We start from the raw sequence: 24,869 nt of genomic DNA, 5'->3' as shown, positions 1-24,869 counted from the left end.
ACACAAATACACACATGCATACACGTGTACAGCTAACACTTATTGAGTGTTTATTATGTGCTTGGCACAGTGCTGAATGCTTTACCTGCATTATCTCATGTACTTCCCACAACAATCCTATGAGGTGGTGTGGTGGGTTGAATAGTGCCCCCCCAATTCATGTCCACTTGGAAACTAGGCATTGACCTTATTTGGGAATAAGGGCTTTGCAGAAGTAATTACACTGAGAGGGTCAAGGGGAGACCATACTGGATCAGAGGGGGCTGTAAATTCAATGAGTGACAGAAAAGGTCACACAGAGACACAGAGGAGGTGGCCATGTGGAAGAAGGAGGGAGGCAGAGTCGTGGTGTCATATGACAGTACCTGGAGTCCCCAAGAGCTACAAGAGGCAAGGAAGACTCCTCCCCTGCAGCCTCTGGAGGGGAGTCAACTGCTGACACCCTGCTTTCAGACTTCTGACCCCCAGAATGATGAGAGAATCAATGTCCGTTTTTTTTTTTTCCAATTAACTATGCTTAAAAAAAATTTTTTTTAAATGTCTATTGTGGAGTTTCTGTCCTGGCTCAGTGGTTAATGAATCCGACTAGGAAGCATGAGGTTGTGGGTTCGGTTCCTGGCCTTGCTCAGTGGGTTAAGGATCTGGCGTTGCCGTGAGCTGTGGTGTAGGTCTCGGACTCGGCTTGGATCCCACGTTGCTGTGGCTGTTGTGTAGGCCGGTGGCCACAGCTCCGATTAGACCCCTAGCCTGGGAACCACCATATGCTACGGGAGCAGCCCTAGAAAAAGGCAAAAAGACCAAAAAAAAAAAAAAAGTCTGTTGTTTTAAGTCACCAAGCTTGGGGTCATTTGTCTCGGTGGCCCCAGAAAATGAATGCATGTAGGTGCTCTTACTCATTTTCCGGTGGGAGCCAATGGAGGTTCCAAGAGATGGTCCTACCCAGAGTCCCATGGTTAGGAGATTGGTAGAGCAAACATTTAAGATCAAGTGTGTTTAACTGCAGGTCACACGTCACTGTGGCTGAATGGGGGACAGTGTGTCTCCTGCCTTGTCTTCTACTTGCCCCACAGTCCCCCATGAAGAGGGAGACAGAAAGACATGTATCATACGTCTTCTCACTCTTCTCACTTCTCACCCAACTTGTATTTGGGTTTCAAATCCTGGTCTTCAGGTCAATTTCTAGACCCTAGGTTCTCCAGAGGAAAATTGCTGTTTGGCTCCATATTATTTGGCTTAGTATTGGTTGTATAGAAGGGACCAAGAATTCGCTGACTGAGAGAATGGCACAGGCTGCTCCTAATGACTCCCAAGTCCATTCTGAGCCTAAAGAGTAGAATCCAAAATTGACCCAGATCACCTAAATGTACCTCAATCCCACTTCCTGTTTTCTCAGGAACAAGGAGGTCACAGAATTTTAGGCTGTTAGGAATTCTATGGCAGTCGTAAAATGTCGTTGCTCCAAGTGTGGATTCTGAGAAAGATCCAAGTTTAAATGTTAGAATATTCACTTTTTTGGCTGTATAGGTTTGAAGAAGCTGTTGAACTTCTCTTAGCCTTAGTTTCCTTATCTGTCGAATGGGAGAACTGCTTCAGCATGCTGGTGAGAATAAGTAAGATGCTTGTAAAGGGAGTTCTCATTGTGGCTCAGTGGTTAACGAATCTAACTAGGAACCATGAGGTGGCGGGTTCAATCCCTCACCTCGCTCAGTGGGTTAAGGATCCGGTGTTGCTGTGAGCTATGGTGGAGGTGGCAGATGTGGCTTGAGTCCCGTGTTGCTGTGGATGTCGCTGTGGCTGTTGCTGTGGCTGGCCAATACAGCTCTGATTAGACCCCTAGCCTGGGAACCTCCATATGCTGCAGGTGCAGCCCTAGAAAAGACCAAAAAAAAAAAAAAGACAAAAAGATTAAAAAAAAAAAAGATGCTTGTAAAGCATTAGCACAATGCCTGGTACCTAGTAAGTGGATGATGTGATAGATCTTCTATTTATTATCCTTTAATCAAAGGTTTTGAAACTTGCAGTTATCAGAATCACGGCAAGGGGGTGGAGTTCTGGTGAGGAGATTCTAAACGGACTTTGCACATATGTGTTTTTCTCAATCAGGATCTTTGGGACTCTTCAGCGGAAACGGTTGGAAACCACTCATGCTGTCCAACCCCAAAGCCCAGAGAGACTAGCTAAATAATTTGACTATAATCACACAGTGATCTGGTGGCTGAGCTCATTGAGAATCCAGATTCTGGTGGCTGAGCTCATTGAGAATCCAGGATTTTGGACACACCCTCTAGTGTCCTTCCCACTGCAGCAGCATGTGCTACTTCAGACCCTTGGAGCACAGATACTGACTCATTTCCTTTTGCCAGAATTGGCTTGAGTCCTCACCCGCCACGTTGTTGAGAAGCCTTGCTTTGCGTTCTTGCATCTCTCTCTCTCTCACCAGACAGTCCAAGAACTCTGAGAGTTTAAGCGATCCAAAAGGGATTTATGCCAATCTTCTGCCTTTATATCCTAACTTTTTATTTAAAAAATTAAAAAATATCTATTGTAGTTGATTTAAAATGCTATGTTATTTCTGGTATATAGCAACATCATTCAGTTACATATAAATACATACATATTCAGTTTTATATATATATATATATATACACACACACACACATGCACATATTATTTTTCAAGTTCTTCTCCATTATAGTTACCACAAGATACTGATTATAGCTCCCTTGCTATACAGTAAGGTCTTGTTGTGTCTCCAGCTTATATAGTTCAGTCTATCTGTTAATCCCAAACTTCTAATTTATTCCTCTCCCATCCTCCTTTGGTAACCATATGATTGTTTCCTATGTCTATTTGTTTTATAAATAAGTTCATTTGTATCATTTTTTTGGAATCCATATATAAGTGACATCATGTATTTGTCTTTATTTGACTGACTTCACTTACTATGAAATTCTCTAGGTCCATCCATGTTGCTGCAGATGGTATTATTTCATTCTTTTTTCTGGCTGAATAGTATTCCACTGTCTATATGGACCCCATCTTCTTTATCCATTCATCTGTTGATGGTCCTCATGTTCTAACTTTCGACTTCCTGCCGGCTGCTGCTACCAGTTGCCTGTCTACCACAAGGTGCTGCTGTTGGGAGTGGTCCTCAGAGATGAAATGTGCTGTAGCGGAGTCACGGGTGTCAAGGCCAGTGTGGTTTCCGGAAAGAGGGGTCCTTTACAGACAATGGTGCAACGTCCATGCCAAGCACCCCTTCATGCGCTCTGGGCTCCATGCTCATGTATCTAAGCAAACCTTAAGGCCAAGGCCTCATCTCTCTTCCCACACCACCATTCTCCTCCAGAGTCCTACCACCTCGGAACAGGCTTAGGCACTTTTCTCTCTCGGAACCCCAAACCACTCCTTCTCTTCCAAGTCCCTGGACTCAGTTTTGACTATGCTCCTTTTGGTGTTTGAAAAACACATTCTTCTAATCTCCTTAATTCCTGGTTTATAGGGATGGAAAATTTGTAGCCTTAGAGGTTCAAAGTGTCTCATCTAATTCCAAGCCCTGAGTTGGTTCACAGACCTCAATCTCTGTAACGGAGTGGAAGACCAGGTAAGCTCATGGAAGAACTCTGATGTAACGCCACACACAGATATTCTGAGCTTTTATTTTTTATTCCAAGAAGGTTGTAGCATTTACTCAAATATAGAAACATACAGGGAACCTAAGATACGGACTCTGAGCAGTTCTAATTCTTGAGAACCTTGGGTGCTACTGCAGTTAGCTGCTTCTAAAGTCCAGGTGAGAGATAAACTTTGCCTGGAATCTAACAGGTTTTGGTGAACTGGCTCTCTAAATCCATCCTTTGGTTTTCCTCCCGTTCCTGAGTAGAGTCAGAAATATATCCAGCAAATGGCAAAATCTCCACACTGACTCTGTGACCCAAGGAATTGGAATTGTTATGAGAAGAAGGGCTAAGAATTTTTTTTTTGTCTTTTTTGTCTTTTTAGGGCCACACCGGTGGCATATGAAGGTTCCCAGGCTAAGGTTCTAATCGGAGCTGTAGCCACCAGCCTACGCCAGAGCCACAGCAACGCCAGATCCAAGCTAAGTCTGCGACCTACACCACAGCTCACGGCAGCCCCGGATCCTTAACCCACTGAGCGAGGTGAGGGATTGAACCCGCCACCTCATGGTTCCTAGTCGGATTCATTTCCACTGCACTACGACAGGAACTCCTAAGAATTCTTTGTGTGTGTGTGTGTGTGTCTTTTTGTTGTTGTTGTTGTTGTTGTTGTTCCTATTTCTTGGGCCGCACTCGCGGCATATGGAGGTTCCCAGCCTAGGGGTCGAATCGGAGCTGTAGCCACCGGCCTACGCCAGAGCCACAGCAACGCGGGATCCAAGCCGCGTCTGCAACCTACACCACAGCTCATGGCAACGCCGGATCCTTAACCCACTGAGCAAGGGCAGGAACCGAACCCGCAACCTCATGGTTCCTAGTCAGATTCGTTAACCACTGCGCCACAATGGGAACTCCCTAAGAATTCTTTAAATCAAATAGTAAACCAGGAGCAAGAGTGTATCTGGGGAAATCGTGTGAAGGCTTGTTCCACCGTTGAAGGCTGTGGGCGCGTGCCCTACTGAGAACACACTCAGCGTGTGCCTCCAAGGCGAATTCCACTCTAGGATCAGAGCTGAGTGTGTTCTGGGACAACGGCTGGGACAACCATCAGAGAACTGCTGCATGGGAATAGCTGTGGGCTCCCAAGAGATCCACTGCTGGCTATGGGGGACAGCAGTGAACTGGGCAGATTCTGAAATCCCCTTGAGCTACGGGGGTCACCTTTTATTACCTCTTGGGTACCTTTTCTTTGCCCTTAATAGAGGACACCCTTTGCATTACGGCAAAAACCAATGGGAGTCATTTATTGTAGACATTTATTTCACATACAAGCGTTCAAGACGACATCTTCAGTGGACGTTAATACAAAACAATGAGCAGACGTACACTTGCAGCTGGAATGCATTCAGAGGCAAAGGCTTATCTCTACGCAAGTTACTCAGATGCTCCTTGCATCTGGGGTTTCCCTGGCTCCCTCAGAGTCGCGTCTTGTCTGTCATTGGGCACCAGAGCTCGCACAACAGGCTCTCGTCACGGCAGCTGCCTGCCACTGCCTATGGAGGTGACTGCTATTGGATGGATTTGTCTTTTCTCCTTACTGATCGAGCTCCTGCACTGCTCACCGCATCATCTTCCTATAAAGGAGGAAATGGATTCAGCACGGCCTGAGGATGCCTGCGGCGGGTGAGGCAGGCCGGTGGTCTGGTCTTAGTGCAGCTTCCTCACCTGCGCTGTGCTCCATGGCCTCACAAACCTTCGAGCCTGAGTAGTCTTGGCGATCATGCCCAACTTCTTTGCAGGTAAGGCTCTCAGGCCCAGAGAGAGGCTCATTTGTCAAACTACGCTCAGGAAGTGGTATCGACAGGGCTGAAATCTATCTTTTGGCTTCTGGTCTAAAGCTCATTCTACGTGGCAGGCTGTCCTGAGCTGTTTAAGGACATTTTGACATGTTCTTCTTTAAAAAAAAAACTAAGCTTTTTTTTTCCCCCCAGATGAATAAAGTAGGTTGTTTGTGTAATAAAAACAGGGTAAGAACAGGGGTATCATGGGAGTAACCAAGGAAGCCTAGGCAGGGATACAAGCCAGGTTCCACAGTGCCTTGGGGAAGAGGTCAGAGAATAAAATGCTTGTTTACACCACTTGTAAAAATAAGATTTGGGCTAATTTTTAAAGGTATAAGACAGGATGAAATAAATATAGGTTTTAGAGAGCAGGTTGAGGTGAGTTGTAAGTTTTGTTTTTGTAAGTTTCTTCATTCCAGCAGCCAGAACAAAGAAAAGCAGTAAGTTTTATATATATATATATATATATATATATATATATATAAATAAATTCACAGTGCTTGTTACTTTTTTTTTTTTTTTGCCTTTAGGATCAGAGTTTTCCCTAGTACTGAGCCCTAAGAAAAAACTATCCTATGGACCTTCATAAAGGCAGTGCTATGTGATGTCAGAGACACATTAATCAGAGGAGGTATGGTCATCTCAAATTTCATGGTCCACCTGAAAAAAAGATAGATGACAAAGAGTTTTGGTCTAAGATGGTGGACTCAGACTTTCTATTTCTTCAGAAGCAGAAATGAAGTTTATTAAGTAAATTTAATACACGTTCAAATACCCCAGTTACAACTGGGTATGGGGAAGGGAGTCCAAATTCCACCTCATCTTGACCCCAGACATATGAGACAGACGGAATGAGTCTGTCCCACTGGAGAGGGAAGGGTCTTGAGCCTTTCCTGTCAGTGGGGGAACTGAAGAGACTGAGGTACAGAATGTGATTTTAGGCAACTAGAAGGATTCTTTTTTGCAGGTGAAGGTAACTTTTTTCATGAATAAACTTTTGATCTTCTGTAACGGACATGAAGGTAACTGGCATTGCCTTTGCTGCAATACTTCCTCCATCAGATTGCAAGTTCCTTGAGCACAGACACTATGCCTTTTTTTTCATTTTCATATCCCTCACTGTGCCTAGAACATAGCCTTACACAGAACAGTGCTTAAGAAATACTTAGGAGTAAATCATCTACTTTCCCGAATCATGCTTTGATATAATTATCAATCCTGGGGACCTATTACTAAGTGGTGGTTTCTACTAATGCGCATCTTCTCCAGTGCTGGAATTCCAGACCGTCTACACAATAGAAGCACACACCCACTGGCACCACACACACCGTAACTGCGGCAGGCACATGACCAACATGAAACTACGTTTACCATGAGCAGCCTAGAATTCAGACAACACCAAGGCAATCAACCGACTGGGATGTGAACAAACAGTAACATGTCTGACACGTGTAGATAAGAAACATTTATCAGTGTTTACCTGAGTCACCTGTCTTCCAACAGGCCACACCCTATTCTGGCACCATAAGCCGGATTTCTTTCTCCACTGCCTACCCTCCTTGGGACTTAGTTGAACAAGTTTCAAAAGATTCAAACATAGTCAGATGTCTTCAAAAAAGACAGCATCTGACGAAGGAAAAGAGATGCTGAAAAGAATAATCTGCACACAGTCCTGACTCTGGTTACCTTCCCATGAAACTTAGGACTTCTCCCTCCTCCAAGCCCCTGAAGTTACCTTCACATGAAGGGGATAAATACCACTGGCCTCATCCTGAAGTCAGCCTTGGCTGCCCAAATCCTGGTTTTCATCTGTGATGTCCAGAAATGAACCATCTCCTCATCTGAACCTTTCTTTCAATATTTATTGGGCTACTGCTGGGGATGATCAAAGAGATTTTTCAGACCACCATCTAAATGAGGAAAACAAAAACAGTATCCTGGACGGAAAGGTTCTGTACATATTTGCACCTTCACTCAGTGAGCCATGGGATGGTCCCAGTTCCTCAGGGCTCTCCAGGGGAGATTTATGCTCCTGTGAACAGGGACAAGAAGCCTCAGAAAAGAGCATGGCACCCTTAACAAGCAGCCCTGGAGTGTTGGTCTGGACCAAGGTGGCTACCTGACCTAAAACAGGACCGAGGGGTCCACTGGTCTTGGGGATACGGAACACACCTCGATTCTTCCCTACCCACTTAGAGTTTTAGAAAACTATCGTTGTATGTGGTTATACTGAAGTGTGTGGTTGGGAGGCAGGAAATGTACCAACGCTATGGTCATCTTCTAGATGAAAACCTTGGAAGTTACACACTCAGAACTAGAATGTGTCTGAAATTCTCCTTTAGTGAGACACACCACAAGCATGCAGGTGATTCAAATCTGAGGAGGCCATGGTGGTTCACAAGAGTCAGACAGGACACCCAGAACCATGAAGAGGTACGTGTGGGACATATGAGAAACAGGAAAAGGAACTGGATTACTTAGCAGCTGGAGAAGCCACAGCCACGGGGGGATTCAGTCTTCAGGGACAGAAAAGGTGAGTCTCTCAAGGACGATGGTCATTAGTTGCTTCTCATCTCTGTGGAGGGCCAGGCATGGTTCCAGTGACAACGCAGGGATTCCACCCCAGCCGTTTAGAGCAACTTCTGGATGCAGAAAACGGACGCTGCAGCAGGCTTCGGAAGGAAACAACAAAATCTCCAAGCTCCTTTTTTGAATATCTTCAAAACCAGGATGGGTCTGATGTGGATCTTCTCAGACTCCTGAAAGGTCTATGCAAACACAAAACACTATGATCAAGCTGCACCCAGGATCACACGTGGCAGACAGTGAAAAAACCCGAGCATTTTTTATCTCCTTGGAAGTGGCTCTCGCCCATACTGAAGGCTTTGGATGTTGCTGGATTTAGAGATCCCATAGCCATGGCCTCGGCCTGCTGAAGGAACTTCACTCTGCACTCTGACGCTGTACCTTCCCCATTGTGTTAAAGGAAAAGCTGAGACACACAGATGGGGGAGAACAGACCGATCGAGGTAGAGGCGGAGGTGAGAACAGGATCCAAGTCTTTATTTATACTCGCAAGCTTACTCACACTTTAGAGCTAAGAAAAGATTGCTTCCCAGAGTGGGATGAGGGTAGAGCAGCTAAAGGGACGTGTGGGAAGGGCTCATCATCAAAAACTTGTCCTGAACTGGTCAGTCTTTCCCTTCTGTGGGTTCTCGGGGGAATACAGAGCTGGAGGGTGGGGCAGGAGCTTCTCTCTGGTGTGAACCTCCCGGTGTTTGGCGAGAACAGAACTCTTGCTGAAACGTTTGCCACACTGGGCGCATCCGTAGGGCTTCTCACCGGTGTGTATCCGCCGATGTTCTCGAAATCTTGTGCAGTTATTGAAGCTTTTTTCGCAGTCCGCACACTTGTAGGGATTCTCGCCGGTGTGGACTCTCCGGTGGGCGCTGAAATGAGAACTGTTGGTAAAGCTTTTCCCACACTCCCCGCACTGATAGGGCTTCTCTCCAGTGTGGGTTCTCTGATGAATAATGAGACTCGAGCTCTGACTAAAGCATTTCCCGCACTCGCCGCATCTGTAGGGTTTCTCTCCCGTGTGGATTCTCTGGTGGGCGCCGAAGTTGGAGGAGTCGTTAAAGCTTTTCCCACAGTCGAGACACTTAAAAGGTTTTTCTCCTGTGTGGATTCTTTGGTGTCTGATTAGACTCCTGCTCCTACCAAAGCACTTCCCACAGATGCTACACTTGTAAGGGTTTTCCTTCTGGTGGGGCATCCGGCACAGAAGGCGGGCACTCCGCCCGAAGCCTTCTCCGTACCTGAGAAGCCGGTAGGGCCTCTTCCCCAGGAAAGGCCTCTGATGCACTACAGCTTTCCCCAAGTCTCTAGGCTGAGCCATCGGTTTTCCCTGTCTGATTCCTTGAAGGTTTTCCCACTGTCTTCCTGAGATGCATTCTCTTTTGTGATGTTTGCCTGGATCAGCATTCTGGGAAACAACCCTTTTGGCCTTTTCTATTAATGCCCTGTGCTGTTCCAGGTCCTTATAGATTACCTGTGTTGCATCTTCCTTGAAACTACTTCCAATTTCAAAATCTGAAAAAAAAAAAAAAGAACATGTCAGACCAGTCCTGTATTAACATCAACAGCATGGCTGACGGGCCTCAGGTATTGGGGTCTCCACATGCTTCAATGGCCTCAGTCTTCCTGGTTCACCGGGCGGGGGTGGGGGGCTGACTTTCTTTCAGTTCCATGAAGAGCCAATAACACCCGGCACCAAGTAAAGCCTTCAGAAATGTTTCCAGAATTGAATTAGAAGTCAAGCCAATATTGGAGTTCCCGTTGTGGCACAATGGTTAACGAATCCGACTAGGAACCATGAGGTTGCGGGTTCGATCCTTGGCCTCACTCAGTGGGTTAAGAATCCAGCATTGCTGTGAGCTGTGGTGTAGGCCAGTGGCTACAGCTCCGATTTGACCCCTAGCCTGGGAACCTCCATATGCCGCGGGAAGCGGCCCTAGAAAAGGCAAAAAGACAAAAAAAAAAAAGAGGTCAAGCCATTATTCCCCAGCTGTATTCTGATTAACATGGGGGCAAGTTAGCATCTCTCCCTGAAATTCTACTTCAGTTCATCCTCCTTTCCAAACTTCCCATCCACACTAGAGCACACTATGCTTCACCAGTGTTTGGAGTAGATTCTAATGATCAAGTCCAAATTCCTCAATGGATTTCTAAGTTCACCAACATCCAGTCATAGCCTATCCGAGAGTCTTTCTTTCTTCTCGAATGTTCCTGTCACTTTGGGTTTCTGCCTGTCTCACAGGTGGGCCACATCTAACTCAAATCTTGTTCTGTTCACCGGAATGGAGTTATCTCCTCTCTCCTGCATCCACACCCCAAGGTACATCTTGGACCCAGCCTTCCTGGGAAGTTTTCTCAACAGGGAGCATGGCGTGGTGAAGAGAACCAGATGGCTCTAGTTCTGATTCCATCCTGATCACTTATTAACTGTGGGGTTTTGGTATCAACATTTCTTCCTTCTTTTCTTTTCTTTTTTTCTTTTTTTTTTTTTTTGTCTTTTTAGGGCTGCACTCTCGGCATACGGAGGTTCCCAGGCTAGGGGTCAAATCAGAACTATATCCACTGGCCTACACCACAGCCACAGCAACGCTGCATCCGAGCCGCATCTTCAACCTACACCACAGCTCACGGCAATGCCGGATCCTTAACCCACTGATCGAGGCCAGGGATCGAACCTGCGTCCTCAAGGATGCTAGTTGGGTGAGTTAACCGCTGAGCCACAACAGGAACTCCTGTATTAACATTTCTTTATGGAATATTCAGACATACAGAAAAGTAGGGAACAGTATGTACACTGAACTTCCACGAACTACTTACCCAACCATCTACTCATGGCCAGTCTTGGTGTGCTTCATCTCTATTCCCACATGCTCTCTGCTCTCTCTACCCAGATTATGTTGAAGTAAATTCAGATCACATTATGTCACCCATAAATATTTCACAAACTGTGTAACTCAGGCCCGGTCCAGGTGTGATTCTCAGACCTGCCTTCCTCAGCATTTCTACTTGCTGACTGTGACGTTACTTTCCTTCCACACTGAGCTGAAACTGCCCACATCTCTCAGTCCCCAGTGGGGCAGCTGAGACCTGGGCTGGAAGAGGAAGGCAGCCCCCAGTGAATCCAGTGACTCAGGTAAGAAGCCCTAACAATGCCATCTTTTGAAGAGTTCTAATTGGGTTCAACCTCATCCTGGGATTTGGAAGAAGCGACAGGCTAGCAGTTGGCTCAGACAGAGCCTGATAATTTGGAGACAGGTCTGAAGCTCCCCTTAAACTACAAGATTGACGAGAGATGGCACCAAAGGACTTTGTTTCCAAAGTTATCAACGTTATCAACCTAACAGTTCCAGAGTTAACAATTTCAGCTCTCATACTACAAGTTCCCCTGTAAATACCACCAGGGAGCATTCGCTGTCAACTTCCTTTTCTAATGTTTGTCTTAAAAAAATCACAGACTACAGAAGGAAACTAATTAACAGGCAAGGTTGGAAAGATAGGCTCAGGTTAAGGATGGCTGTGGAACCTTAAAACAAGTGGAATGGAGAAAACCAGTTTGGAGGCTTTTACAATAGTTTAGGCAAGAGACAGAGAAAGACTAAACTAGGGCAGAGGTTATGGTAACTAAAGAGAGGACAGATGGAGGTTCTACAATGGTTGAAGAAAACAGGTCATTTGCCTGGATGTAAACAATGAGAGAGAAAGCATCAAAAAAATCTCTTTTAAGTCTGGATGCCCTGTGGGAGGACACAGGGAAGTGCCATGGTGTAGGAAGGAAGATGCTGAATTTAGTTTTGAAACTTTTAAGGCTGGCTGCTGGTGAGATGTGGATGAGGGCAGCCAGCAGTCCCTGGGAAACCCGCGGGTGGGGCGTGGAACCAGAATAAAGCCTCTTTATCATTTTGGCTCTGCCTGTCCCTTTTCTCCCACACACCACACATAACTGACATTTCTGTCTTGAGCTTACTGACACACCTCCTCAATCTGAGTGTTTCTCATGTATGATTCCAAGTTCTTCCTCCCTCCAGTATTTCTAGGAGATATAAAACATTATCTGCTCCATATACACGAAAACTGAGGCTGAGATCCCAAAGACCAAATCATGAGCGTATGAGCTCCTCCCTTGCACAGAAGCATCACAAGAACAGGGACTCAATTTTTTTTGTCTTTTTAGGGCTGCACCCAAAGAATATGGAGGTTCCCAGGCTAGGGGTCCAATCGGAGCTGTAGCTGCCAGCTGATGCCACAGCAACGCTGGATCCCAGCCGTGTCTGCGACCTACACCACAGCTCACGGCAACGCTGGATCCTTAACCCACTGAGCGAGGCCAGGGATCGAACCCACGTCCTCAGGAATACCAGTCGGGTTTGTTAACCGCTGAACCTTGACAGGAACTCCCAGGACTCTGTTTTATTCATCGCTACCTTCCCTCTTCCTCAAATGGCACAGGACACACCAACATCTGCTTGATGAATGGACACTCATGAGCAATGTGCCAGGTCTTCTGATCTGCTAGTCCCGCTTCCTCCTCCTTAGACCACCACCCCTGATGACCCTTACCACGCGGGCTTTGCAGCAGCCCTGGAGGTCCCAGGAACTCTGGCTCTTGTACAATTTCCTCCTCACTCATTCTCTCGCTGCCGGAATCTTCAACTACTGCCTCCTGTGAGGCCTCTTCAGGTTCCCAGCCCACAGGTTCCTGGGGTTCAATCTCAATGTCCTCTCTCTCTTGAAATGAGGGTGATGGGACTTCTTCTGGGGTGCCAGCGGGAGGGGCAGACACCCGAGAGTTAATCAGGGCGTCCATCTCCTTGTAGAAGGCGCAGGACTCCAACACATGACCGTTTTTCACTTTGCGGTAACTCTTCTGAAGGCTTTTGAACTTGGTCCGGCACTGTTCCGGCGTCCGGAGGAAGCCACACTCTCGCAGCTGTTCGGCCACGGCCCCGTACAACTTGCTCTTTCGATGACAGGCTTGCAGCGCTTCATAAAACCGAGTCTCACGGAGGATCTCAAGAAAAGTCTTGGTTTCCTCATAGCCCCAGTGCACACCTGCCATTCAAGGATAAAGTTCAAAGAAACAAGGTGTCTGTAGCCTTGATACATTACAAAATATAAGCAGTACAAGAAAACAAATCCCATTCCCAGGAAAATCTATAATATCATATTGAATGTTATAAAAGAACGAGAAAGAATGCAAAGACACTATGTTTCTGGTGAAATTGGATTGTTATGATCATTATACAACTACAGATGTGATAAATTCATTTGAGTAACAAAAAAATAAAAATAAAAATAAAAAGGATGAAAAAGTGAAAAAAAAAGACACTATGTTTCTGGCTAAGAAGACTTATGTTATATAGATATCAATTCTCAAATGAATCTCTAAAGTCAAAGTCCCACTAGGATTTTAAAATTAAAGCTGATAAAGAGATCTCGAAGTTTACTTGGTAGAATAAAAATGCAATCCCCCAAATCTGCCACTGCTATGGTTATTAAAGATTTAGCTGTCTTGGAGTTCCTGTCGTGGCTCAGTGGAAACGAATCTGACTAGTATCCATGAGGACACAGGTTTGATCCCTGGCCTCGCTCAGAGGGTTAAGGACCCAGCGTTGCCATCAGCTGGGTCACAGATGCGGCTCGGATCCTGTGCTGCTGTGATTGTAGGGTAGGCCGGCAGCTGTAACTCCCATTTGACCCTTAGCCTGGGAACTTCCATATGCCGCAGGTGCAGCCCCAAAAAGACAAAAACAAAAAACAAGATTTAGCTGTCTCTTCAAAATGGTCAGGAATAATGGACTAGGACACCCAGAAGGAACTTTTCCCTGAAAGTTCCTATCATTCTTCCAAAGTTCCTATCATCCTTTAGCCTGTCTTCTTTGAAGAGAAGAACTATGTCTAGGGCAGTGTTTGATGTCACTGGGTCCTCTACTTTGAGAGATGAAATGATCTGTAAGATAAGCACGCGTCCTGCTTTTATAGCAGAATAAAACTTTTCGGGACATGTCTGAATACACTTTGTTAAACATTTTTGGGGGGTGTTTTGTGATCTAGAGTAGGAAAGGCATTTCTATCCTCCACTTTACTGGGTGGCCTCTTCCAGGCCTGCCCCTGGATTCTCATATTTGAAACCACCCAACCCCCATGTCTATGGATTTCCAGAATCCTGAATACGTGTATATGCACAGGGCATTTCCCCATATTGTTCCTGAGATATGCTTCTTTTGAATAAGTCATGAGTATAGTCTTAGCTCTCCTAGCCAGTTTATTTTTCCATTCTGTCTAGGAAATTATCTTTTCTTAAGGTGGAATACAGAAACATTACTAGTCACAGTGACACAGGCAAAGTTTTATTGCATTTTGGCATCTGCAGGATGCCTTTATATTATCTCATTGGACTTGAGCAACCCTAGTATTCTTAGCCATATTTCAGATAGAAAATTGAAGCTTAAAGTAATCATGTGATGTCAGACAGATACTAACCGGTGGTTTAATACTGCACGTCTCAGTCCTCAAATTTCAACACTATCTCTCTTTTCATAGTATCTTTTTCTGTCTTTCTAAGTTCAACATCTCTGGGGTCTTACATTAATGACATTTGGATTAGCTACCATTTTACTGTCTTTTCCCCAATTGATGCATCTACTTTTTTTGTCCTTTCTTCTTTTAGAATGTCAATTATTATTATTATTATTTTTGTTAGTAACACCTTCTTTGACTGGCTATCCCTAAGAGTATAATAATGTATCCTTGGAGTTCCCATTGTGGCGCAGTGGTTAACAAATCCGACTAGGAACCATGAGGTTGCGGGTTCAGTCCCTGCCCTTGCTCAGTGGGTTAAGGATCCGGCGTTGCCGTGAGCTGTGGTGTAGGTTGCAGACTCGGCTCGGATCCCGCGTTGCTGTGGCTCTGGCGTAGGCCGGTGGCTACAGCTCCGATTGGACCCCTAGGCTGGGAACCTCCATATGCCGCGGGAGCGGTCCAAGAAATAGCAAAAAGACCAAAAAAAAAAAAGTATCCTTGACTGTTACAAGCTAATACTTGTCTGCTTTATAACAATTCTCAGATAACATTAGACCCTTAGAATCCTTGGACCCCATTTGTCGTCCTTCCATTGCCCCCAAATACTCAAATTCCATCCTGTGCTCTAACCTGGCTCTAACCCCACTGCACTGGGGGTGGCAACATACCTCTGGGAATACTTTCGGTTATGTGGCCGATCATAGCGATTAGTGGCAAGGTGTGCGTGGCAGAATTCCCTGGCTTTGGTCACTTCTGGTCTACTTGCTTTTCTTACAAGGAAAAAAAAAAAAAAAGCACAATCCTTACCACTCAGGTTCTGAAATAAGACAGGAGCACCATGAAGCTCAGACTTCCGGATAAACTCAATGCCCATCTCATCCCCATCAGATTCTTCTGCAGCATCTTCTTCCTCCACCAGGTTGATCCGTTCTTTAGCACTGATACTGATCCTCTTTAGTCTGGGGAGAGAGAGAATCTCCTTTGGCTTATCCGTGGATGAAGCATGAGCTGTGGGGTTCAAGAGAGCGTCCATGTCTTCAAAGAAGGCACAGGGTTCTAGCACGTGGCCATTTCTCACTTTTCGATAGCTCTTCTGGAGACTCTTGAACTTGGTCCGACACTGTTCTGGCGTTCGGAGGAAGCCACATTCTCGCAACCATTCCGCTACAGCACCATATACCTGGCTGTTTCGGGGACAGGCCTGAAGGGTTTCGTAAAAGCGAGACTCTTTGAGGATGGCAAGAAAAGTCTTCGTTTCCTCGTAACTCCAATGCACACCTGCTATTTTTTCATCTTCCAAACCCCACTGCTTCTGTTCTCTCCAGGTTTTCCCTGCATTCCTTGCAGGGATCTGAAGAGCAGGAACTGGATTTTCCTTGATGTAGCTGTTTCGTAGGATATTCCTCTTACTAGAGGAATGCAGACCTATAGTCCATGGCTCCTTTCTTTGCTCCACCCGGGGGATCTTGTTAGATGTTGTCACTGTACTTCCTATAGTAAGAAAAACATACTTCATGCCAGAGAGCTCACAATGCATGCTCCGATCTTCTGCTGCAGCATGCTCTCCTGGACCACTTGTTCACACCTCTCCTTTAAAGGTCACATCCAGTTCATCTCCTTTCCAAAGCCCTCTTCCCCCACGAGAGTGCTCACTAAATTCTCATACCAATGATTTGCCACAATCATGTACTAACTCATAACACCATTTCACTTCTCATGGACCACTTCTTGCCCCAGCCAGTTCTTAAAGGAAAACCTTTGAGGGTAAGAACCACACATTTCATGGCCTTTGATTCCTTCTCAGTATGTAATCAGTATTCTTTACTTACAAAATAAACTGAGCTTACATCTGCTCCTCACACCCCCTCACTCCCCTTCCTCAAGATACATATATATATATATATATCCTGGGGCTATAGGAGATGAGAAGTCAAGAATTTTTGGAGCTATTCTGGCACAGTTAATGGGACAGAGATGTAAGAACAGGAAAGCAACTCGAGTGTTTTACCTTACAGTATTGTGGAGATCAACATGTCTTAAGTTTGAATCCTAGCTCCACCTTATTTGAATCCTAGCTCCACTTTATGTTTTGACCAGGGGAAGTTTCTTAAGCTCTCTGGGCCTCAGTTTCCTAGGGAATAATATCATCTATTCAATGAGGTGCTGGGAACATTAAATAAGTGATCACCCGTAAAGTGTCCAATGCCTAATAGATATACAATACCATTTAGTTTCCTTCTACAAAAAAAAAAAAAAAAAAAATAGGGCATTCCCCTGTGGTGCAGTGGGTTGAGGATCTGGCATTATCACCGCTGGGGCTTGGGTTGCTGCTGTGGCTCAGGTTTGATCCCTGGCCTGGGAACTTCCGCATGCCATGGGCCTGGCCAACCGCCCCCCACAAACTCCCAATACACGCAATGAACCAGGAGCTTCAAGAATTCTCTTAGAGAAGCAGCATGAAATCAAATTCTTGGTGAAAGAACCCTAAGGGTGGAGATTTGCTCCTCAGTTTTTACATGGTAGACGTTAGTGTAGGGACAGCGGAAGTTCAAATGCGTCCAAGGACCAGGCAGGCAAAGTAAAGGAGTGCGGTGGCTGGAGTGAGAGCCATGGCAGTTCAGCGTGAGCTCCTCCACTCAGCCCTGGTCAACTGCTACTGTGTGAGAAGGGGGGCCCATTGTGTCTGACGTTTGCGTTTTCAAGTGGTCCTGGAAATTCAGATTTGTAAACGAATTTCAAATTAAAACTCTGTGCAAGGCCCCCATATATTTATAGGCTAAATTCAGCCCAGGAGCCTACAGGTTACAAGCTCTGATAAAAAAGACTGAGCCAGGTCCTCTGGGCCGGGGCCTTTCCATATGTAACTATTACACAAGAAAGCCCTGGGCTAAATCTGAATGTCCACAGTCTCTAACCCATTCATGGCAGATTGTACTAAGGACTCTAATTCATCATTTTCCTGGGTGTGGATGCTGTGTGATTCCAGGCAACAGTAGGAAACACCTATTGTGGATGCAACTGCCATTGGGACATCTTTTACTGGTCCCTGAATAACACCAACGGCAATGACTACTGAGATAACCACACGGATCTTTGAAGGATGGATGACTGGTGGTGAAGCACAGAGGCCCTAAGTGAAAATTAAAACCAAAGGGGCCTGCTGTTTTGGGAACAGTGCTTTGTTACCGGTGTGACATCCGTGTCACCTTACGTTGGTCATTTTTTTTTTTCTATTGCTTTAATTGCTTTCTAATTATAAACGATTGTTGGTTTAGCTTTATTCAATCAGTTTGACATGGCCCATTTTGCCATTTCTATACTTTGTTGGGCATATGTACTGTTGTCCAACAGAACTTTCTGTGATGATGAAAATGTGCTGTCCAATACAGCTATTGAATAACTTAGATGTGGCTACTGCCACGGAGGAACTGCATTTTCAACTGTATTTCATTTTAATAATACTATGTGTACATTTTAAGCCTGTAATTTTATTCATCAGTAATCTGCAGTAAGACTTGCAGCTTACATACGAAGGAACCAGACTTATCCCTGCTGCTAAAGCAGACAATGTAATTCTTCAAAAGTCTGCTTGTAAAATTCTACTTCGGTAGTTATGTGTGCCCGTAAAAATTTGTGCTATTTAAATATTTCACAACATGTTATCCAAGTTATTGGACGGAAATTATTTCCTTTTCTTTCACTTATAAGAGTTCTATCCATCCAACACCCACCCATACGTCAGGCTCTATGCACAGTTCTGGGGTTACTATGGGTTACATAAAAACAAATCCTAAAAAGACCTTGTGACTTTATGGAGTTTTTAATCTAGTGGAGGTGCATAAGTTTACTTAAATAATATGACAGTCGCATATAAACCTCTCCAGTGTTTTAATCACTAAATTATAAGAGTATGTATAAATCAAGACTATAAATTGGAAGAAAGGCATGAGTGAGGTAAGAGAACATGGTCTATGCTAGACCATAGAGATGACCAGACAATCCATGGAAGTCCTTAAAGTGATAACACTTATAACTACTTTATCATAGGTAGAAGTGAATATATGAGAATCCCCCAATCTTTTATTTGAAAAGGGATAGAATCCTTACCCAGGGAGACCATGTTCCCAACACTCTCCTTTCTAATATCCCCGCAGAGGTCTCTGTGAGCAGGAATCTGATGCACACTCTTTTTGTAGGGAAAACCTCTTGCCATGTGGATATCTTTCCCTGGTCTCTGTAACACACCAACATTAATGACTACCAAGATAAACACATGGGTTTTTGAAGGATGAATGATGGTGGATAAAGCACAGAAAGGCCCTAAATAAAAATTAAAATCAGGAGTTCCCACTGTGGCTCAGTGGGTTAAGAACTCGACTAGTCTCTGTGAGGATGCGGGTCTGCTTCCTGGCCTCACTCCGGGGTTTAATGATCCCGCACTGCCACAAGAGGTGGCTCGGATCCCGTGTTGCTGTGGTTGTGGGGTAGGACAGCAGTTGCAGCTCCTTTTCCACCCTTAGCGTGGGAACTTCCATGTGCCTCAGGTGTGGCCATAAAAATAAAATAAAATAAACTTTAAAAATGAAATAAAATCAGATAAACAAGAGTATGTTATGTGCCAAATGAAGCAGAAGGTCCTAGAAAGAATCGTAAGAGAGATGGCCCAGCAAGGAGTCCCATTACACAGAGGTGGGGTGCAGTCTTCTTGGCAAAGCAGCAAGGGGGAAAAGGCCTCTTGGAAGGAGTATGTAAGTTTGAGGACAGTGATGGCACAGGAAATACTGTGACTGAATATCCCAGAGAGGGAGGCCAGAGAGAGAACAATTACATTACCTGGGACCCAACAGGAAGTTGTGTAGCTGTTACTTCCTGAGCCATGGTGTTCCAATCATCAGCAGGAGCAGGAACCCAGGGAGAAGGCTGAGCTGTAAGAAGAGAAAGAAACAATGAGTATTGCGGGCTCAGTCCTGTTTACTCCTGCTGCTTCTCCTTTTAGAAAATGAGCAGGCTTAAAAACCCAATAAACAGAAACTGGTCATTTTCTCAATGAGTTCAAAATAATGCCCCAAACCAGGGCACCTTACAGCAGGGCTCACCCACAGTAGTGTTTTTTGGGAGTTCGCAGGTGAAGTACATTGTGAAAGGGGAGGAGTAAGGACTGTGGGGAACTGGAGAGCACACATCCCGATGAAAGGGGACAGCCAGGGAGTTCCCATCGTGGCGCAGTGGTTAATGAATCCGACTAGGAACCATGAGGTTGCGGGTTCGATCCCTGGCCTTGCTCAGTGGGTGAAGGATCCAGCATTGCCGTGAGCTGTGGTGCAGGTCACAGATGCAGCTCAGATCTGGCGTTGCTATGGCTCTGGCATAGGCTGGCAGCTACAGCTCCAATTGGACCCCTGGCCTGGGAACCTCCATGTGCCGGGGGTGCAGCCCTAGAAAAGGCAAAAAGACAAAAAAAAAAGGGGGGGGGGACAGCCAGAGTTCAGCTCCAGCTGATGCTCATTATGAGACTATGGCCCTGGGATAGCCAGAGCTTCTTTTGCAAGCAGAGCCAGAAAACTGGACTTTCATGTACAATCTCAAGTCTTAAGACTTGAAAACTAAAAACAAAGAAACAAACAAAACCCCCAAACCAAAAACTCTTTGTAGGTGAAACAAAACGAATCTGACTTGGCAGGTGAGTTGTCAGTTTGCAATCTCTAGCATAAATTAATCCCCTAGGAGTGACTACTGTCCTAAAAAAGTTAGCATATACAGATACATAGTATTGAACACATAGACAAATATACCCCTGGGAAGGTGGAAGGAAGATATGTAAACTTATATAGTATGAGACAATCTGTGGTCCAACTTCTACTCTAGAATTCACCATCTAGGAAAATTTCAAGAATAAATATTATTGTGGAGTTCCCGCTGTGGTGCAGTGGTTAACGAATCTGACTAAGAACTATGAGGTTGCGGGTTCGATCCCTGGCCTTGCTCAGCGGGTTAAGGATCCGGCGTTGCCGTGAGCTGTAGTGTAGGTTGCAGACGCGGCTTGGATCCTGCGTTGCTGTGGCTCTGGCATAGGCCGGTGGCTACAGCGCCAATTCGACCCCTAGCCTGGGAACCTCCATATGCCGTGGGAGTGGCCAATGGCAAAAAGACCAAAAAAAAAAAAACTTTGAAAAAAAAAAGAATAAATATTATTGTGACCAAGAGCTCAAAAGCTTGCTCTACTACTTTCCAAAGAACCAAATGGAATCACATCCTTGGAAACATTAGTCCCTTGGGAACACTTGGCTGAAATCCTAGGTCCTCTCTTAGAAAAAATTCACCTTTCTGAGATACCTATCCCTCGGATTTTCTGTCTTCTATACCCCCAGTAAGGACCTCAACAGAACAAATGTTCCCACTTTATGAATTCCTTATCACCCTGGGACAGCAAAACCCAGGAACACCAGGAATTTATTAGGCAAAGTAACTGACAGCGCCTACTCCATGTGAATAAGGGAACTCTGAGACTGATGAACAAACACTGAAAGACCCAGAAACCATTAACATTTGCTAATCCATTCTATCACAATATGAATTTCAGAAAGGATTCGTGGCGAAACTCGCCTTTTGAGGAGAGATTGTGTTCAGTCAGATATATTTGAAGTTTAAAAATCGTCATGCCATTATGGGGGAAAGGAAACTAACATTTATTGAGCACTATTATGCACTGACTTGTTTCTGATGCCTCCTTTCATCTCCACGACCAACCTTATTATTTTCATTTTACAGATGACAGAATGGAAAGTTTGAGACGTTTAGTAACCTGACCAAGGCCACCCACACAGATCAGGGATGGCAGAGCTGGGTTTTGAGGCCAGGTTGTCTGCCTCCAAAGCCTAATCTCTTAATCCCTGTGCATTAATACAGAGAGGTTAATTAATGTTACTTGCCCCAGATCACAGCGAGAGAGGGGCAGAGAAAGGATATACACGCATGCCTTTCTACTGCAGGTTCAGTGATCTTTCCACTCCTCTCTTTAAGCCTGAAAGCACACGCAGGGAACGGAGGGAGCACTGTGGACTAGGAAAGACAGAGTCTTCATTTCCTTGCATTTGACTGGATCCATTAATGTCCCGGGCAGATGTGAACATAAGTGGTCCTTTCTCTATGAAGTCTTATGGCTTCTCCCTCTCATATGTCACTTCTGTGCTCTTTCTTTGTTTCACAAAGAAACCTCATTTCCTCTTCTAAATAGTTTTTCCAAGTTGTTTACGGTCAGCCAAGAACATGTACACTTCCACACGCTGCAGTACTAAAAACCAGAAGCTTACAGTAGAATTGAGATTCTCATACAACACTGTTAAGATCCTAAGGCCAGCCTGGGCACTTTCTGTTTTCTCAGGTTCCATCTTTAAGATCCCTTTTCTTTATGTCATACACCTTCCCAATGCTTGAAGCTAATGAAGTCTTTCTCCCCAACCACTCGATTTATTTTCAACTGAGGGGGACCTACTCTGAACAAGTTGGAGTGTTGGGGGCTACAGAACAAATCTGCAGGGTCTCTGCCAGGGCATGCTCTGAGTTCTTACCATTCTTGGGTAAAGGCCGAAGTTCTCTCTTTTGGTTCAGCGGCTCCTGGTGTCCTGAGTGAAGGTGTTCAACTTCCTCCCGAGACATCAGCCTGGGTTGGGTCTCCACCTGCTCTGGCTCAAAGTCTGCCACCTCCCACGCTGCTCCAACTGGGACTTGCTTCTCTGAGTGCACAGGACTACCAACCTGGGAAGTAAAGTCAAAGCCATAATGGAAAAAAGGCAGGGGGGAAGAGAGCCAGGTTAAGGCCAAATGCCCCCCCCAGAAAGATATCAGAGAAGGACAGAAGATGTGAGAAGGAATGAAAATTTCACTCCATTCCCAATGGGGCCTCTGAGGACACTGGGTCAAGAGCACTGTCCCGAAGTATGGGCATAAGGGAATAGGAAAGTGCACTTTATTAATATATGGGGGGCGGGATATCTGTTAGGAGTGAAATACAGAACCTCCTTGTTATTAAAACAGACAGTATTTGAGCCTCACATCTATTACGTTCACAGAGAAGTGAAAGGACTGAGAATACAAATTAATTCATCAGTGAACTGAAAACTTAGAAAATTAATCTCGACATCTCGTGTCTATCTCTGACCAACACAGCAACCTGCTGATAGTTCTTTACACAAATGCCAATTCTGTGCAAGGTGAAAATGCAAATCTTGCAGGATTTCATGAAGTTAATGAAAGGACTGTTGAAAAACAACTAGAAGAGCATGCAAAGCCACTGACAAATGAGGGTCAGCAATTAAACTGGAGAAGAGCAACAATGATAATGGCATTAAGGGTGCTTCAAAAGACACGGATTGGAATCGTAAAGGATTACAGAGGGCCCTGGACTAAGTGATGAAGTTCTTTCTTTTTTTTGGGGGGGGGGAAACCTTTTTAGGATCAAGCTGCAGATCCTGTAAAGTATAATGTATTGTTCTCTCACATATTTTTTTGTCTTTTGTCTTTTTAGGGCCACACCCGCAGCACATGGAGGTTCCCAGGCTAGGGGTCGAATCGGAGCTTACACCAGAGCCACAGCAACGCCAGATCCGAGCCGTGTCTGCAACCTACACAGCAGCTCCCGGCAACGCTGGATCCTTAACCCCCTGAGCGAGGCCAGGAATCGAACCCTCAACCTCAGGGTTCCTAGTCGGATTAGTTTCCGCTGCGCCAAGACGGGAACTAACTTTCAGAAATTTTTTTTGGCCACGCCCACTGCATGTGGACGGTCCTGGGCCAGGGATGGAACCTGCGCCACAGTAGCGACCCTGGCTGCTTAAGCCGCAGCACCACAAGAGAACGCCTCTCAAATAATTTTTTTGGGGGGGAAACATTATGCAAAGATTTAAGATAAATACATGCATGTTTAGTGTCATTTGCAAGAAAATATTTCAATCAAAGCTTTTTTCCCCCTATTGTATATGAAATTCTGATCCCTTTTAAGTACATTCCCCTTAAAGGTCTTTCATTTGTACCATTTATCCTTCCATAATGAGCATTTCCTGAAATGCACCCCCTGCCCATCTTCCTTCCCATTCCTTTTGCTAAATAACAAAAACTTGGACAATCTTCTCTCACCTGTTGTCTTAGTCTTCTATTCTCTTTCTCCAAATGTATTACCAGGGCCACAGCCTCCTCTCCACTTTCCGGACACTGCTTCTGTGCCCACGCCTGAATCTTCTCGGGTAAAATGGTGAGAAACTGCTCAATCACGAGCAGCTCCAGGATCTGCTCCTTGGAACGCATTTCTGGCTTCAGCCACCGGCAGCAAAGTTCCCAGAGTTTACTGAAAGCTTCATGGGGTCCAGTCACATCATCATAACAGAATTGCCTGAAGCATTTGCGAAAGGTCTCACACTCAGAGCCGTCCGAGCCTTCCAGAATGGGCTCCGATGCCCACTCGGGCTCTTTTTCCACCTTCATGATTAGGCATCCCTCAGCTTCCAGAGATGCGTGGATCTGAGGGTCCAGGGATGCAGCCATGCTCTAAGCCAGGGGTCAGCCTCACGTCGAGCTCAAAGGAGACTCAAACCAAACCTCGAGAACTCCCTGCTAATGGTTCTGGAAGTGTGGGAAGGCAGGGAAGTGAAGGCAGCAGCAGGCACAGGGTACACTAGGCTGATTAGTTAAATCTATCCTAGACCCTTGAAAATGTGAACATGTACCCTGAGGTCCCCAAACTGGGCCTCTTCTCCAAACAGGACGTGTCCCCGCGATGTGGTTTCCCAGGGTGCATCTTTTAGTGCAAGGTCGGAAACGGCGAGGCTAGAAGGCTGGGAGAAAATCAAGGGGACCCAGGACTGAAGGGCGGGGTCGGACAACCCTTCAGGAGGGGGTGTGTCAGACACCCCGGGTCAGGTTCCAGGGAAGCGAGGCGCCGAGTGGGTGGGGCCGGGTGTGCAGGCCCCGCCCGTTCCCGGGTGCGAGGCTCGGGGCGCGACGGCGCTCTCAGGCCGCTGCGGGTGGCTGGTGGGGGGCCGGCGTTGTCCGAGGCCACCACTCTTCTGGCCCAAGGCGGCCCCGGACGTCCTCAGGAAACCTTCGAACGCTGAGAAAAGCCGCAAAGCGGACCCGCCCCGGCGGGGAGAGAAGCCTGCGCGGACCAAGCAAGGCCTGGCGGGGGGGAGAGGGAGCCGACGAGTCCACACTCGCGGCCTCGTCTGCTCCGCTCGCGGACTGCGCGGGGGGCGCTGGGAGCTGTGGGGACGCATGCGCCGCTCGAGCCCGCGCGCCGCGGGGTTCAGGGGCGACTGCCTCGCAG

General features: G+C 45.9%; 1 protein-coding gene across 2 annotated transcripts; it reads right to left on the bottom strand.

The window, feature by feature from the left end:
* Window positions 1-8,500: 8,500 nt before the first annotated feature.
* On the bottom strand, window positions 8,501-24,797 carry ZKSCAN2 (zinc finger with KRAB and SCAN domains 2). 2 transcript variants are annotated; one of them, XM_047780263.1, is made up of 8 exons: window positions 23,687-24,136; window positions 22,123-22,309; window positions 19,388-19,479; window positions 18,662-18,788; window positions 15,362-16,045; window positions 12,593-13,084; window positions 9,510-9,550; window positions 8,740-8,907 (listed from the first exon to the last, which is right to left on the bottom strand). In XM_047780263.1, exons 1-8 carry the CDS (start codon window positions 24,089-24,091, stop codon window positions 8,839-8,841), a joined length of 2,097 nt encoding a protein of 698 aa, XP_047636219.1. In that variant the 5' UTR covers window positions 24,092-24,136; the 3' UTR covers window positions 8,740-8,838. The 2 variants fall into 2 exon arrangements, with proteins under 2 accessions (XP_047636218.1, XP_047636219.1); XM_047780262.1 differs by having other exon boundaries at window positions 8,501-9,550; window positions 23,687-24,797.
* Between the last annotated feature and the right edge of the window lie 72 nt (window positions 24,798-24,869).

The sequence above is a fragment of the Phacochoerus africanus genome, chromosome 5 (genome assembly GCF_016906955.1).
Source record: "Phacochoerus africanus isolate WHEZ1 chromosome 5, ROS_Pafr_v1, whole genome shotgun sequence".
Taxonomy (NCBI): domain Eukaryota; kingdom Metazoa; phylum Chordata; class Mammalia; order Artiodactyla; family Suidae; genus Phacochoerus; species Phacochoerus africanus.
The sequence above is the reverse complement of the archived record's forward strand: the minus strand, read 5'-3'. Positions and strand labels throughout refer to the sequence as shown.